The following is a 17,230-nucleotide window of genomic DNA, read 5'->3' as shown; positions in this document are numbered from 1 at the left end:
GGGGGGAGGATGGAGGAGGAGACAGAGGGTAGAGGGAGGGAGGAAAGTGGAGGGGGCCTGGGGTTGGGGCTCGGCCAGGAGGGCAGAGGGGTCTGGACACGGGGACCCAGGGCCAGGCCCCGGGGGCAGAGCCATGAGCCAGATGAGCCCAGAGAGGACAGGGTTAGCTCGCTGTCTCGTCTCAGTGCCCGGGGCTGCACCGAAGTGGGAAAGCGTGGCCCACCTGGGCTCCGTACCTGGGGCCCGGCTGACATCGGCCGAGAAGAGCCAGTCGGCGGCCTTCCTCGCATCCAGGCCCACCAGGTAGAACTTCCCAAAGTAGGACATGTCAAACACAGCAGCGGCCCCTCTGCAGGCCAGACACTCCTTCTTGATCTGAAAAGTTCCAGAGGTGGGGTGCTGTGTGGGCTCAGGGACCTGACTCCCCCCCCAGACCCTGGGGCACTGGGCCCTTGGCTGCCGTCCTGCTCCGAGAGCCCCTCCTGCCTTCCCCCCCTCCAGCTAGGAACACACGGTGACCATCCTTTTCAAGCACAGGAGACACTCTCCAGGGTAGACCAGAAGCCATAAAACAAGACGATAAATTCAAACGGGTTAAAATCGTACAAAATATGTTCTTTGACCACAGTGGAATCAAATTAGAAATCAGTAGTGGAAGAAAAATCGGGAAATTCACAAATAAGTGAAGTTAGACAACGCAGTCCTAGATAACCAACGGATCAAAGAGAAAGGGAATTAGAAAACACTTGGAGATGAATGAACATGAAAATACAACATATGCAGACTGATGGGACGAAGCTAGTGCTGTGCTCACGGAAGTTTTACACCTGCAAGTGCTCTCCAGTCAATAACCTAACTTCTCCACTTTGAGAAACTAGAAAAGGAGAGCAAATTAAGCCCAAAGTAGGCAGAAGGCAAGGCAGGCAGAAGGAAAGACATACTAGAGATTAGAAAGGAAATAAATGAAATCTTGAAAAACAGAGAAAATCAGCAAAATTGAAAATTGTTTCTTTGAAAAGATCAACAAAATTGGCAAATCACTAGCTAGACTGACCAAGAAAAAACAGCGAAGACTCGAAGTACTGAAATCAGGAATGAAAGAGGAGTATCACTAACCAATTTATAGCAAAGGATTTTAAGGAATACTGTCAACAGCTGTCCACCAACAAATTAGACATGAAATGAAATTCCTAGAAAGACACAAATTACTGAAGCCGACTGAAGGGGAAATAGTCTGAATCCATCTATAATAAAAAAGAGACTTAATTAGTCATTTAAAACTCCCCACAAAGAAAAGCCCAGGTCCAGACGGCTTCACTAGTGTATTTCACCAAACATTCAAAAAAGAATTAATACCAATTCTTCACAAACTCTTCCCAAGAGGCCAGCACTACCCCTGATGCCAAAACCAAAGACCTCATAAGAAAACTACAGACCAAAATCCTTCATGAATACAGATAGAAAAACCTCAACAAAATACTAGCAAGCTAAATCCAACAACATATAAAAAGGATTACACACCACGATCAAGTGGGATTATCCCAGGAATGGGAGGCTGGTTTACCACCCCAAAATCAATCGACGTAATGTACCATCTTCACGGGATAAAGAACAAAAACCAAATGATCATCTCAACAGATGCAGAAAAAGTATCTGACAAAATCCAACACTTGTTCATGATAAAAACTCCAAGTAAACTAGGGCTAAAAGGGAAATTCCTCAACCTGATAAAGGGCATGAACAAAATCCCACAGCTGACATACTTAATGGTGAGAGACTAAATGTCCCACGCTAAGATCAGGAACAAGACAGGGCTGTCCACTCTGCTACTTCTACTCAACATTGTACTGGAGGTCCCGGCCAGAGCAATTAGGCAAGAAAAAATAAAAGGCATCCAGACTGGAAAAGGGGAAGTAGAACCATCTCTATTTGCAGCTGATGTGATCTTACATCAGAAAATCCTAAGGAACCCACTGAAAAACTATTACACCTAATAAAATAGTTCAAGAAGGTTGCAGGATATAGGGTCAATATACAACAAATAAAAAATTTTTGTATTTCTATATGCTACCCATGAACCATCGATGAAATTAAGAAAATAATTCTATTTACATCATCAAAAAGAATTTTTAAATGCTTACACATAAATTTAACAAAAGAAGTGCAAACTTGTACTTAAAAACTAGAAAATATCTTTGAAAGAAATTAAAGACCTAAATAAATGGAAAGCCCTCTCATGTTTACGAAATGAAGACTCACTATTGCTAAGATGACTGTACCCCCCAAATCAATCTACTGATTAGACAGAGTCTACCGAAATCTCGGCTGGCTTCTTGGCGGAAGCTGACAAACGGATTCTAACATTCATACAGAAATGCAAGGCACCCAGAATATTCAAAACAGTCTTGAAAAAGGAGAACAAAGCTAGAGGATTCACACTTCCTCATTTTGAAACTTACTACAAAGCTAATGTACTCAAGACGGCGTGGTATAGCATAAGGATAGAAATACAGATCAATGGAATAGAATTGAGAGTCCAGAAATAAACCCTGACGTTTATGGTCAGTTGATTTTTCACAAGGATGCCAAGGCAATTCGATCGGGAAAAGAATAATCTTCAACAAATGGTGCCAGAACACCCGAATAGCCGTCTGCAAAAGTGCGAAGTTGGACCCCTTCCTCACGCCACACACAAAGCTTCATCAGAATGAACCACAGACCTAAGTACGAGACCTAAAACTATACCATTCTGAGAAGAAAACGGAAGAGTAACTCGTTGTGACCTGGGTTAGGAAACACCTTCTTAAATATGACACTAAAAACGCAAGGGACAAAAGAAAAACTACATAAGCTGTACTGCATCAAAATTAAGAACTTTCGTGCTGCCAACGATATCGTTAAAAAAGTGAAAAGCCAACCCACAGAAGGGGAGAAAATGTTTACAAATCATAAACCTGATGAGGGACTTGTAGCCAGAATGTACGGAGAATTCTTATAACTCAATAAAAAGACAAATAGCTCAATTTAAAACTGAGCAAAATATCTGGATAGACATTTCTCCCAAGAAGATATACAAATGGCTAAATCTGCACATGAAAAGATGTTCCGCACCAGCAGTCATTAGGGAAATGCAACTCAGATCTTTGAGATACCACTTCACACCCACCCGGATGGCTAGCGTCAAAAAGAGAACTACACGTGCTCACGAGGATGGAGAACCGAGAACCTCGTCCGCCGCGGGCGGAGGTGTGAAACGGTGCAGCCACTTTGGAAAAGCCTTCGCAGATCTTCAAAACACGAAACGTGGAGCTACCACAAGGCCCGGCAATCCCACTCCCAGATATTTACCCGTGAGAAATGAAAACATCTGTCTAAAAACTTGCACGCACATTTTCAGAGCAGCATTATTCATAATAGCCCGAAAGTCGAACCACGCAAATGTCCATCAACAGATGAATGGATAAAGAAAAAGGAGTGTATCCATGTAATGGAATATTGTTCAGAATAAGAAGTCATGAAGTACTGACGACTTCCTAAAACATGGATGGTCCTTGAAGACATTATGCCAGTCACAGAAGACCATGGTACGAGTCCATTACGTGAAACGTCCAGATGAGGTAAAGCTACGCAGACAGGAGGTAGATTAGTGGCTGCCAGAAGGTGGGGATGCGGTGAGAAAATGGGCTAATGGGGATAGGGTTTCCCTGGGGGGGAGATAAAAAGGTTCTAAAATTAGATTGCAGTGATGGTTGCAGAACCCTCTGAAAATACTAAAAGCATTGTACACTTTAAGTGGTTGGGTGGTATGGTACGTGAATATATCTCAATAAAGCTGTTTTTTTTAAAAAAAAAAAAAACAAAAAAAAACAAGGCGACATCTCTCATTATTTCCCTCCATACGGTACGCAAACGCTTGGCTCCAGTCTCAAGGTTTTCTGCTGTCCATCTGTTTCTTCTGCTTGGTCTTCCCTTGCAATGTCAGTCCATCTTTGCCCTAAACCCCTCACCCCATCGCTGAGCAGATGTGCCAATCCCACTGCTTTTACGGGAAAAAAAAAAAATTATAACAGGAAAGCTGCCACTTAGGGAGCATTTAGGGTGTGTGAGGGGCCCACGCCATCTCCTCCCGCCCCGTGTGGTACAGACACCGCTGCCTGGGAGCAACTGTGATTAGCAGCCTCACGGCCGGGTGCCCTCTGAGGCCCAGGGGCAGTACGTGGGCCACTCAAGTTTACACAGGTGGAAACGATGAGCTGTTCATCACCTGGGTCTGTCTAGTAGTGCCCCGACCCCGAGAAGCCACCGTGCGCATCTCTCCCCGCTCTGCGTTCAGTGATGCCACGTGGGTGGGTGGGAGGGAGCGGACGGTGAGGGCATTTATACAGGGGAAACTGGCCAGCGCCGGGGATCAGGCTTCCCCCTGGGACAGCTGGTTGTTACACGGCACCCCATGGGGTCTGCACAGCTCCTGCACAGCTCCAGGCACCACTACTCTTTATGGAGCTCCCTTCACCCATCAGCCATGTGGTACCTTCGCTTACACTGCTGGGGCTGCAGATCAAAGCCCAGAACAGCTTCCCGGGCTGACTCTCGTCTAGCCAGGCTGGGGAAGTTGCCAAGGCTGAGCACAAGTGCCTGTTTCATGCTCTGGGACTGTCGAGGTGCCTTTGCGCGGGTGGGATGCAGCCGTGAAGCCAAGTTGGCATCCCCTCCCAGCGCCCACATCCTCAAGGGCCTGAACATCCCGCAGGCCTTGGAAGCCACCGTGCGGAGGTGCCAGACGGGTCCCCGTTTGCTCCCCGGAGAGGCAGCCCCCAGGGACTCCCGGGCTTTCAGACGCACATGCCTCCCCTTCCATTTCAGAAGCCGCCTCCTCCAATGCCTTTACTAGGGCAAGCTTCGGAGGAAAGCCTGCTTCCTCCCCTTCAGGACCGGGTGCAGAACTAGTCACGATAAAGATGCGGGCCTGTTCAGAATGTATTAAGAGTTTCCAGGCAGCAACAGCAGAGCTTTGCTTCTAAGCAGGGGGCCCCACGTGACTGCAGGGGTCCCACGCCCAGGAAGCTTCCCAGGCCACCCATCCCTGGGGACCCCCAGGCTGAGGCCTTGGCCCCCTCTCAAACAGATACCGAAGGGACTTCGCTCCCTCCCCAGTCGGCCACGTGCACGGGGACACAGCACGTTCTGCTGGGTAACAAAGCAGCTGGGCGGCTCCGAGGGGAAGCTGGCATAGTCTCTTCTGCAGAAGCTGCCTGTGAGAACTTCCCTGTGTGACGCAGACTCAGAGGGACTCACCTCAACCCCAACAGAAATGAGGAGTCGGGAAGGGAAGGAAGGGGCCAGGAGCCGCCAGGAGCGACCTGAGAATCGGAGCAGCTCCGAGAGGCTCAGAGACGTGAAGCCCTGGCCCGAGGCCACACAGCCAGACCCAGGCCTGGCTCCAGCCCCACTCCTTGAGCAGACCTCACCGCTGCCAAAGTCTTGGTACAGACGGGAGGGGAGGGCAGAGAACATCACCGATTCCTCCACGAAACTGAGCCGGCCAAAAACGGGGGTGGGGATAGCCGGCAGAGAGGGCCAGCCCACGGGGACGCCCGCCTTTCTGTCCCATCAGGGATGGGGCGTCCTACCACGTCGTGGTGGGGCGGGAAGTCGAAGGTGTACTCATGGCCCAGCAGCCTGCCGTAGAGGTAGTCCTCGTGCGCCCGCTGCCTGTAGGCCCCGTAGTAGTCGTAAGGGAGCACCTGGGGCAGAAGAGGGGTCGTCACCGGTTCCGCCCCCTCCTCCCCCCTCCACGCACAGCGTGGCCCGGTGCCCGCGGCCTGGCCAGCCCTGAGCCGGGTCCTGCGGAAACAAAGGTCCACAGGGCAGAGCTGGTCCTGCCCTCTCCAAGCCCCGCTCTCGAGGGGCAACGCGCTGTGGACGAGGCCGGGGTGGAGGCGGGGCTCAGGCATGCCCTCCACGTTGCACAGGTGACACCATCATCTCCATGGCGGTGGGAGCGCTGGGGCCCCGGAGGGTGGAGAACGAACGGGGTGTGCTCGAGTAGGGAGGACGGCGAGGGACGGGGCTGAACGGGAAACAGGCGGGTTGACTGGGACCTCGGGGGCCACGCCAGGGCTTCCGATTCAGCGCCAAGGCGCTGGGATAAGGCCCAGGGATCAGCCTGCGGAAGGAGAGGGAGGGGGAGTCGGGGCTGGGGTGGCCGCAGCGGTGGCTCCAGGTGCTGTTGCCATGGTGATCCGGGACCAGGTCCTGCTCGGGGCCAAGCCCTGCGCAAAGGGCCTCGCGCTTCCGGGAAGGGAGACCCTCTCTACAGATGAGGAAACCGAGGCGCCGAGAGACTGGAACTTGCCTCAGGTCACAGGCGAGTCCTGAGCGCCCGGCGTGGGCCCCAGAGGCTGGCCCCTCAGCCACCACTTGCCTTGGCTTCTCCTGCACTCGGTCAGCCGCTCTCAGGCAGGCCCAGGACCCAACACCCCGCACTTGGCCCTGTTCCTGCGGATGGGGCCCCTCCTCCTCCCCCAGCCCTCCCTCCTAACATCCCAGCCCGCCGTAGCCTGGCCAGGGGTCAGGGGTTTGGGGACGTCTCGTCACCCAGTGCCCTGGACTCCCAGGATGGCTCCCGGGTGGGGACTGCACAGCCTGCCCATCTCGGGACCAGGGGTATGTCGCCGATTCCTGCTCTGGTCTCATCGCCTTGCCCGCGGATTCCGGGGAGAGGGGCTTCCAGGGCGGACCAGGCTGGCTGCAGTGGGCTCTGCAGAGACCTGCTCAAGGAGGGGTCTCCCTAGGCCCCTCCTCTCTGCTGACCCCAGAGAAGCAGAGGCAGAAGCCATCAGGAACTCTGGCCTCCATCCACCTCACCTAACATGCCCTGGAACTTGCCTTGGCACATAGCTGCCACGGAGATGGGAGATGGGTCGCACCGGAAGGCGACTGGAGAAACATAGCAACGGGAAAGGGGTTTTAATTTGTACAAATCTGGATCAAATACTATCCCCCTCAGATCACATCACCTGCTCCAGAGACCCCAGGCCGAGGGGCTCACAAGCAGGACGGTTTTGACTCTTCTCTGAGGACCCGGGTCCCTGAGAGGCACTGGGTGGGGGCTGGGCAGCCCCCAGGAGGGCACCCAGAGGCCAGGACGCTGTGAAGTACCAACTTACGAGCTAACACACAGAATGCATAATTTTGGCTAAATCCTCCTACTAACATTCACAGTTGCCGTTGCCAAAGATATATGAACCAAATTACGAGAAGACGCTCTGATTCCTCCCGTAAACCTGGGAGCCTCGTGTGCAGCCTCCCCTCTGTGGAACACCAGCTCTCCTGGCCCCTGGCCCATTTGGGCCGTGGAAGGCCGGGCACCGTGGGCGGTGAGGGATGCCTGTGGGGACATCCCACGACCTCAGGTGGCCCGGCCGGGGCTCGGCTTCTCCAAAGGCCAGGTGACACACCCGCCCCACGGCACTAAGGACAGGGAGACACACAGCCACCTCCGGTGGGGAGGACGTAGGCGGGACGGTGGGCAGGGGCCGGGCGCAGGCCGGGCTGGGGGCATGGCCGCTGGGTGCCGGGGAGCCACTCACCGGAGCCGCGCCGTGGGGACTGAACCATCCCGGCCTCTCCCAGCCGTGCCGCTCCTGGAACACGCAGCCTCGTGCGAGGAGTTCCTGGTTGTGGAGGGAGAAGAGGCCCACTCAGGCCTGGCCAGACACGCAGAGCAGGGCAGGGAGGGGAGAATCCACCACCCGCACCGCAGCAGGCAGCGGGCAAAGAGGTCCCAGTACTCGGAACCAGGACCCAAGCCCAGGCTCTGACTCCAACTGTGCGGCCCTCCCAGCACCCACACTGCCCGCCTCAAGAATCCCCCATCTGCAGAATTACCTTCTCTTATGGACCGAACAGCACCCCCAAATTCCTATGCTGAAGCCCTAACCCCCAGTGTGACTGTATTTGGAGACGGGGCCTGTGAGGAAGGAATTAGGGTGAAATGAGGCCCTAAGGGTGGGGTCCGAAGCCTTATGAGGAGAGGAGAAGCCACCAGGGCTGTCCCTCTGCCAGGAGCAGACACAGCGGGAAGGCGGCCGCCCTCACCAGGAACCGGTCAGCGGACACTTGGATCCTGACCGCCCAGCCTCCAGGACTGTGAGAGATGAATTCGAGCCCCCCAGCCTGGGGTGTCTGTTACGGCAGCCCGAGCGGTCTGGGACACCCATTGACCCAGCGATGCCACAGCTAAGCGTACACCCAGGAGAAATGACACCAGGGACGCAAACAAGCCCGTGCACACCTGCGTTCACAGCCACCCAGAGGAGGGGACAGCCCAGGCGCCCATCAACGGATGAATGGATGGCCAGTGTGGTCCACCCATACGATGCGATGTTATTCAGCCTGACAAAGGAAGAACATTCTGACACCTGTTATATTGCAGATGAACCTCAGAGGCAAGGTAAGGAAAAGCAGCCCGGCCACCAAGGGCCACACAGGGTACGATCCCATTTATGCGAAAAGACCAGAACAGGCACATCCAGAGAGACAGAAAGTATAGATCGGTAGCTTTTCTAGGCTGGGGGGTGGGGGCGACATGGGGAGTTGTTGCTTAATGGGTACGAGGTTTCCTCTCGCAGTGACAAAAACATTCTGGAACTGGATAGCGGTGACGGTTACGCAGCTCCGTGTATGTACTTAACCCCCTGCGTTGTACACTTTAGAGTGGTTCAAATGGCAAGCTGTATGCTGTGTGCACTTTACCACAATAAGAAATTACAGCAGACACAGTAAAGTAATGTGGCGGCAGATTTCTTTGAAAATAAATTTAGCCTGGGGGGAGAAAAGAATCTCCGCTCTAAGGTTTGGAAGGGCCCTGTGCCTGGGGCCAACCCAGCCCAGCGCCCAGGAGGAGTGGGCTTCGGAAGCTGAGCGTGGCCGGGCGTTCAAGGGCCAGGACCGATGGGCGCCAGAGGCCAAGACGGCCTGAGTCTCCCCCTCCCCGTGGGCCACCACCTCGAGGGGGAGGGCGCTCCAGGTCACATGCCAACTGGTGACCCCCGGATGCTTCCTCCCTGGACGTCCAAGGGGGTGGCAACCAAGGACACAAAACCCACTCCCCTCCAGTGAGCGTGGGGACACCTCCACCAGAGACGCATCACCCTTCCTGGGAGGGAAAATGGAGAGCAGGCTCCTCTGTTTAACAAAACACACGCCAACCATCAACGGCTGGGAAGTGTCACCAGGAGGGTGCTGACGAGGAAGTGAAGTGTGGGTGAAGGCAGATTCCTCCCCGGGGGCAGGGCTGCTGCACCCGCCAAGCCCCCTCCGGGCAGAACTGTGCACATGTGAGCAACGTGCCTGAGCCCATCTTCCACCCGAGAGTCATCGAGCAAGCCCTGCGCTCCTTGGGAGACTGCTGCGCTGCGGGGACGGTGCAGGCCCGGGGACAGGCTGGGGGAACCCGAGCCCACGTGGGGCCCAAGATTCCCAGCTGGCGCTCTAGGCCAGGCTGGAGGACAGGGCAGCCCGGGAGCCAAGGATGTCTCTGTCCTGGGGAGGTGCCGTGGGCACCAGCTCCCTCTGGGGTCCAGGCGCTGGAGCCCCAGATGAAGGAGGCTTCTTCTGCTTAAATGTTACCTGCTTACTGCGCCCTGCCCACCTGCCTCCCGCCCCAGCCATCCAGTCAACAAACATTCCCTGAGCACCTACCCAGAGTCAGGCTCTGCGCTCAGAGTGACTGGGGCCCAGCCCCCGTTGCCAGGGTCCTCGTAGACATGGGGGCAAGGAAGGGGGGATGGAGATGGACTTGGGGTTGGGGGGGGTAATGGGAGCACAGGGAAGGCACCTGGGTTGTCAGGGGCCTGGGAGAGTGCCCAGGGGCAGGCCCCAGGAAAGGGCACCTGACGATGGGTTTCATCATATAAGTAGAAGCTTGCCGGGGAGGAAAGACATCCCAAGCAGGCCCCACAAGCAGGAGCACGTCTTCTTAGCACGCCACTGCCTGGTCCTGCCCTCCTGATGGGCGACTGCACACACCTGCCGGTGCACCTGGCCCTCACGACCCCCCACTGTGCTCCACGCACATTCCCTCGGTAAGTGCCCAGGGAGCGAAGGAGCCAACACCTGCCCTGCAGCTGGGGGCGGGGGGGCGCTGCATGCACTCTGTCACCCCACACCTGGGGCTCCCTGAGAGCGCCGGCAGCCGGCACAGAGCAGGCACTGCGGGGGGGTGGGGGTGGCACCTCGTGCAGGGGGTCCGTCCTCATGTTGCGTCCAGCCAGGGGCTCGTCGTGGGGGAAGACGACCGAGTAATTCTTGGAGTAGGACTCGTGGCTGCGCTCTCGAATCCAGCGGCCGTGGTCCGTGAGCGAGTGATGGAAGCGCCTGTCGTGGATGGAGTGGCCCGTCACTGCCTTGGGGACCCTTGTCCCCTCCACGGGAGTCCTCCCTATGGCTCAGGCCTCAGGGGGGCTCCTGGCTCTCCGTTCTCCCACTGAGGGGCCTTGGGCAGCCCGCAAATCTCGGGGAGCTCAGCGTCCTCGCCTGCAGCCCCCTACAGCTGACGGGCGCAGGGAGTGGACACCGCAGGCTCAGGGCCTCAGGCTGGGGAAGTGCGTGGGGTGAGCCGTGCTCCTTGCCCCCGACCTGGGCCCCGGGCCGGACAGGCCCCCATGATCTCGTGAAAGCTAACGTGAGGGATCTTCGGAGTTTAGGGTCAGCAGATGTGATGGAGCGCCCCTTTCCCCTCGGTGCCCCTCAGCGGAGGCAAGGGGTGCAGGTGACGGCCTCTCAGGTCAGACCCCCAGGAGGCGCAGAGGAGTGGGAGAAGTCCCAGCTGTGCTGGGGGCACTGCTCCCAGGGATGGTGTGGCCGCGATCCCTGCACGTGTGTCCCCTGGCAGCTGGGGGGACACCAGGTGCGGCCACTCCACCCATGGTGGTGTCCAACTCCGCCCGCGGATCCCACGCGACCTCCTGCTGAGCTGAGAGGCCCCTCCCCCAGCCTTCACGGAGGGAGGACAGCCAGGGCCAACCAGCAGCCCTGCCGTCTGGTCCCCAGCGTGGCCACAGTTGCTGGGCTGCGTTACACGCTGCGCCCTGCAGCCCCTCCCAGGAACAGCCCACTCTCAGGCGCCCAGCTCACTGCGGCCCCCGCCTGCCCACTCCTCCACTCCCCGCCTGTTGGCATCTCACGTGTCCTGTGGGGCCCACCTCCCCCCGGCTGTGTCCCCATCAGTGCTGCTGTCCTCAGGGGCCTGGCCTGAGCCTCAGCAGGGCTCCTCAGCATGCTGCTCTGACCTGTGCAGGGGCTGGGGCAGGGGCTGCCGATGTGGGAATTAGCACGACAGATACTATTCGTAGTGATTGCCGTCGTGTAAGGAGCCCTTTTCCAGGGCAGGCCCAGGGCTGCGGGCCACCTGCAAGAACCCCTCGTGCAGTCCTCAGAGCGGCCTCAGGTGTGGGGCTCCTGGTTTGACTCATTCCACGCGACAGGAACCTGCTGCACTGAGCCAGGAGCTTCCAGAAAGAAGGGGGGCCACGAAGCACCGCCAGGGGCCTGGGGAGGGGTCCCAGCAGCGGCACGTGGGGCTGCAGGAGCAGGCTGATGAGGGGCTGAGCCGGGGCGGGAGGAGGCCAGGAGACTCACCCCCCTTGGCAGCAGGAGCCCAGTGGCTCCTGGGATGGGACGTGGTCACCCACCCAGCCTCGCTGAGAGTGGGGCTCCTGGGGGGCTCTCAAGGGGGGAGGTGGAGCCTCAGTTGTCCTCTCAGACCCCCTGGGTGGCAGGGACCAGGGAGGGGGATGGGCCTGAGGCAGGGCTGGGTGATCCCTGCACAGGCACATCCGGCCCCTCTAGACAGGCCCCCACCAGCCCCTCTGCTCGCCCCTGTGCACACCTGTGGGTGTCAGGGGCGGGGGCACTCAGCTCAGCCCAAGCACGACAGGGGTCAGCAGCGGCAGGACCACTCCCCGTGGTCCACAAGGACCCGGCTGCCGTTTTCCACCTGCATACAAGCGGGCAGAGGGGCCTGCAGCCGGGGTCCGGCGTCCAGCCACCCTCCTGACATAACAAAGAGCGACTTCTCCTTCCCTGGTTGCCAGGACCCCAAGAGCTTTCTTTAAAAACAACGGCCCGTGCTCTGGGCCCCACCTATGCCAGGCCCTGGGGGAGGCGACGCATCCCTACCATGAGCCTCAAATGCACTCCACTGAGAGGGTGGATCACTGTTCCCATTTCACAGATGGGGAAACCAAGGGCAGGGAGGAGGAAGAACTGGCTAATTGGTGGGGGGCCGGGACAGCTGAGAACCTGTTTGGGTGTCCAAAGGGGGTGCCTCTGCCACCATCCGTGAGGCAGCTGCTGTGGCCTGAAGGGCACCTGGTGCCAGGCCAGCCCCGGGAGCCTCACATGCAGGCCAGGGTCCAGACACGCCCTGGACCCGGCCCTGGGTCCCGATCGCCTCCTCAGGCACCTCTCCCTGAGCCCATCCTCCAGCGTGTAAGACGAGGAGGTGACATGGGTCAGAGCTCTGCTCTGATCTCCTGAGTGTCTAAGCAGGGGCACAAGGCTGGCGCTCCCTCGTCCGGGTTTTTTGGTGACTCCCTGACACAGTGCCCTCGTTTCCTGGCTCTGCCTCTCTTGTGGCGCCTGGGTCTCCATGCCCCGCTCAGGCCAGGGAAGCAGAACATCCCATCAGTGCTGAGAGGCCCCGGGTGCCGGTGCCACAGCTGGTCCGGTGGTGGCAGCCGTCCAGTATGTGAGTGGGGATGGGGGCGGGGGTGTGGGTGCTGGGTGGACACGGACGCCCCACATCAGTGACCGCTCAGGCCCGATGCCATGAGCCGGTCATCTCCTGGGTGCATTGCCCGGGCCAGAAAGGCGGGTGGCCCAGATCACAGCCCCGACCCCTACCCACTGGGCCCCAGCACTCAGGGGCTCCCTCCCTGGGCCCTCTGCCTTCCAACCTGTGACGCAAGGCCCCAGCCAGGCCGGGGCAGAGGCAGGAGCTCTGCCTTCCACCCACAAACCCGCCCACAAGACGCTCCCTCTAATGTCACAGCTTGTGAGAAGAGGCGGCTGAGGAGGGAGGCTCAGACCCATGCCAGGGGCCTCCACCAGCCCCGGAGGTGAGAGGCCACTCGGCGAGGCCGAGGATACGCCCTGGTCTGTCCGATTCCACTGCTGAGGCCTCACCCCGCGAGGGAAGCCGGACGGCAGACAGCCCTGCAGGGCTGGAGCTGGGTCCCTGCCCACTGGCTCGCACGCGGGGTGACTTCAGACACGATGCCTCTTGCAACGGCGCCTCTGTTTCGCTGTTTGTAGCGGGAGGGGCTCAGACTGGCCCATCCCTGAGGCCCCGTGCAGCTTTATCATTTCTGGAACATTCCTCTCTTGGGAGAGCACGTGGGCACAGACCCAGACAGACTCCAAGGTGGCGCCAGAGCGGACCACGCTGTGCCAGGCGCCATGGAGGGGGCGGCAGTGTTGGGGGGACCTCAGGGTATGTCTGTCTGTCTCTGTGGGGACCAGACATCCCCCCCAGTGGACGCGAGGTCCCCAGCGGGCCAGGCAGGGACGAGGTGAGCAGAGGAGCTGGGGTGCGCAGAGCTGAACCAGCAGCACCTCCAGCCCTGCCACCTCCAGCCCTGCCACCTCCAGCCCTGCTGGGCAGCTGGGATCTCCCCAGTCACAGCGGAGGGGGCCGAACACCCACAGAGGCCCCTCCAAGCCGCTGCCTCGACTGCCACCTGCAGCGCTCGGGGCGCAGAACTGCCGCCTGGGGGCCAGACCCCAGCCCCACCGATTGCCACCCTCCGGACCCTGCCTGGGGGCACCCGCATCCCTGTCCCAACTCATAGAGGTCAGTGGGACGCCTCCCAACTCTGATATCAGTGCCCCCTGGGCTCAGCTCAGCTTTGTTTAGTGTTTCCGTGTGCAGACCTGATGCCGAGCGTTTTACCTACACAAACACGCTCACTGCTGCCGGCGGCACTTACAGCATATACATCACACCCCAGGTTACAGAGAGGAAAGTGCTCGGCACGGGGTCTGACTGATTCCAGACACTCTGTGAGTGACGGATGGATGCAGCTGACATGTCGCTCAGGGCTGCCTGTCTCCCAGACCTGCACATGTCCTAACAATGACCACCAATTCAGCCCCATTTCCTGGGCAGCCTGTGCAGTCCCTCCTGCTCCCCGGCCTCAGTCTCCCCATCTGCAAAGTGGGATGATAAGATCTCACTGCTGAGCCCAGAGCTGTCAGGCGGGTCAGGCAGGACACTGGGACAAGAGGTCCTGGAAACTGTAGAGGGCAGTGGATCTGCCAAACCCAGGCACCCTGCAGCACCGCCCCCGCTGGCAGGCTTCTTCCCTTTCTTCCCTTACTGCCACCTCTTCCAAGAAGCCCTCTGGATTTCAGGGAAGGCTCCTTTCTAAATAGCCCTGGATATTTACCCCACCCCACCCCACCCCACCCCACCCCACCCTGGGGCAGCCGCCTCCTGCCCGCGGGTCCCAGCGGGCCCTTGCCTGATGTCGTAGCTGTGCATGTCCTTCTCCGGGCGCCCGTGGATGATCCAGTGGGCCAGCTCCTGCCCACAGCCACCTCCCAGCATCATTCCTGGCAGGAGCGGAGCCGCAGGTCTGCGATCCACCCCCAGGGCCCTGCACCTCAGTTCCGTGCCCCTCCCACCTCTATGGGCAGCATCAGCCCCTAAGCCCTGGATCTCACACCTGGGGTGCCACACACCTCCTAACGGGACCTCACCCCCTCCCGGCAGGCTTGTCCCATCTCCACCCCTGTCAGGGCTGCAGTGCTGCCAGGCCCAGCACCCCAACCCGGGGTGGGGGGTGGGGCTCTGAGAACTGAAGGAGAGGCCCAGTTGGCTGTCTTCACTTGCAGGGATGCCAGGGAGTCGGGGACGCACTGCTGCCCACGCTTACCTGCACTGTTGAAGCCGCAGCCCAGGAAGAACCCACGGAGCTCGGGTGCCTCCCCCATCAGGGGCTTGTGGTCCGGTGTGAACGACTCTGAAAGGGAGGGGCAGGCCTGAAGCTCCCTCCCGGCCACATGCTCCTGGGTGGTGTCTCCCAAGAGGGCAGTAATTGAGGTAGGGGTGTGTAGGTGCCTCCTTCATCCAGACCCTCCCTATCCTCAAGACCCAGCTCAACGCTGCTTCCTCCAGGAAGCCTCCGTGATTGCTCCTGCCACATTCCCCTGAGTTCCTCAGCATTTACGACCTGAACTGGGTTCTGCCTTGGGGGGGTCCTGGTGTATCTCATGACTATCACCATTCTCCTGCTGGTGAGGGGCCGCTCCCTGAGCCCCCATCACTGCACGGGGCTCCCGGTCACTGTACCATCTTCCTGCTGTGTCACTGCAGGGCACTCTTGCCCACTGGACACGAGTACCTTGAGGGCAGGGGCTGGGCTTTGCTCACTGTGTGCGGTATCTCGAGGCCTAGCACAGGGCCCAGCAAACAGTAGGTGCTTGATAAATGTTCACTGAGTGAATGAAGGATCGTAAGTTCTTTGGGAGAGGAGACCAAGTCTCTCGCTTCTGTCTGCTGCCAGCGTGCCGAGAGCAGAGGCCAGGATTGGAGAGCATAGTGATAAAGAGCTGGACTTTGCAGCCACTGTCCTGGGTTCAAACCCTGCTTTACCCCTTCCCAGCGTGTGACCTTGGCTCAGAGCCGCCTTGATTTCCTCATCTGTAAAATCCGGATCAGGGTATTTACTTCATGGGGCTGTGAGTTAGTCGGTCTGCAAATATTTGCAGCCCACCTGTTTGTGCCCAGAACTCAGCCACGGGAGGCGGCTCCGAACAAGACAAGCCCCACCCCTCGGGGAGCCGACGGGAGAGTGAGAGGGACAGAGAGTAAATGGGTAAATAAGGGGAAAAGGGAACGCCTGGGGAGAAAACACAGGGGGATTCTGGGTCTGGAGTGCCCAGAGGGCTGGCCGCTCCTAACCGCCCCCTGGCGCCATCATAACCCCGGGTCACAGAGGAGGACGCTGCACAGCAAGGAGCTGGGGCCGCCGGTCAGGGCTGCCCGGCTCCCAGCCGGGCCCTCAGCCGCCGTGTGCACTGGTCACAAGCGCTGTCTTTCTCCCTGCTGGTGACCGGCGACCCCGGTCTCCGATCTTCAGCGTCTGAGCTGAAGGAGGCCACCAGCCCTGGGAAGCTGGGGAGCCTCCCAGACAGCCACAGGGAGGGTGGAAGAAGCGGGGCGGAGAGGAGGGCGAGGCCTAGGGTGAGTCCCTGGAGGCCACGGTGACACTGGTGAGCCTCCGGGGGAGGCGTCAGGAGGGGCGACAGCCCTGTGAGGAAGCGTCAGGGGCCTCTCTGGGGACTGTGCGGAGGCCGGGCTGCAAGGGGCAAGCTGGGGACGGGGTGGGGGGCGGGGGGGGGCAAGCGGGGGGCGAGGGGCGGGGTGCAGGGGGCGGCTCCTGCAACAGTGATGGGAGGATGCAGTTATGTTCGGGGATGACCCGGTGAGCACTTCGGGAGTGTTGTAAATGTTTCCAAACGTTCTGAGCAGCCTTACAGAAAGCCAGCAGGAGGGAAGTTTGGGGGTCAAGGTCGCCTGGATGTTTAACAAATGACTCGAGAGGAGGCAGGATGCATGGGACAGGGGCCCCCACCTTGGCTCTGACCTCCCGACCTTGGAACGAGAGGTCTCCCCGCCCCCAGCTTCCCCGAAGTCAAGGGGGCCTGGGACTTCCCTGTTCTGCTCCGGAGGCCGAGGGTCGTTGACCGGCCTGTCCTCCCTGGTGAGAAGTGCTGATGTCCCCACGGAACCTCCCTCGCAGCTGGGAAACCAGACTCCACATGCATCTCCCCCCCCCGTAGGGCTTCCTGGGGGCCATGACCCCCAGTCCAATTAAAGCGAGAATGCTCCCGTGCCCCTGGGATTGCTTTGGGCCTGGGTTTCTCACTGCCAGCCCCACGCAGCCCCGGGAAGCTGCCGGGGCAGTGAGCCCTCGGCTCTCACACCGCACCCTGTGCCCCAAGACCCTGGGGTTGGCCGGGGGACCCCAGCTGCCTCTCCCCAGAAAGCTGTCCTCTCACCCAAGGCTCTTTCATGAGCTGAACAGATTAAAGCAGTCGGGGCTGGCGGCTGTGCAGACACCGTGTGTGCCGGAACCAGGAAGCCTGGATCCCCGTCAGTCCGCAGGCTGGTGTCGGGACCCCACCCCTCCCCGGGCCTGGCCTGCCCCTCACGCCCTGC

The 17,230-nt window shown here is 59.0% G+C and overlaps 1 protein-coding gene across 2 annotated transcripts in view; it reads right to left on the bottom strand.

Moving 5' to 3' along the window:
- SARDH (sarcosine dehydrogenase) overlaps positions 1-17,230 on the bottom strand; it is a 65,854-nt gene that overhangs the window by 28,760 nt on the left and 19,864 nt on the right. Inside the window, exons 10-15 of one of the 2 annotated variants that reach the window (XM_079927727.1) lie at positions 14,943-15,029; positions 14,529-14,619; positions 10,239-10,380; positions 7,593-7,676; positions 5,631-5,744; positions 237-375 (exon numbers count right to left, since the gene is read on the bottom strand). In XM_079927727.1, the coding sequence (XP_079783853.1) occupies positions 237-375; positions 5,631-5,744; positions 7,593-7,676; positions 10,239-10,380; positions 14,529-14,619; positions 14,943-15,029 (657 nt within the window). The remainder of the gene's footprint in view (positions 1-236; positions 376-5,630; positions 5,745-7,592; positions 7,677-10,238; positions 10,381-14,528; positions 14,620-14,942; positions 15,030-17,230) is intronic. The other variant, XM_079927728.1, reaches the window with a different exon arrangement.

Source organism: Stenella coeruleoalba, assembly GCF_951394435.1.
Source record: "Stenella coeruleoalba genome assembly, chromosome: 7".
NCBI lineage: Eukaryota > Metazoa > Chordata > Mammalia > Artiodactyla > Delphinidae > Stenella > Stenella coeruleoalba.
Note: the sequence above shows the minus strand (reverse complement) of the source record. Positions and strands in the feature narration are given on the sequence as shown.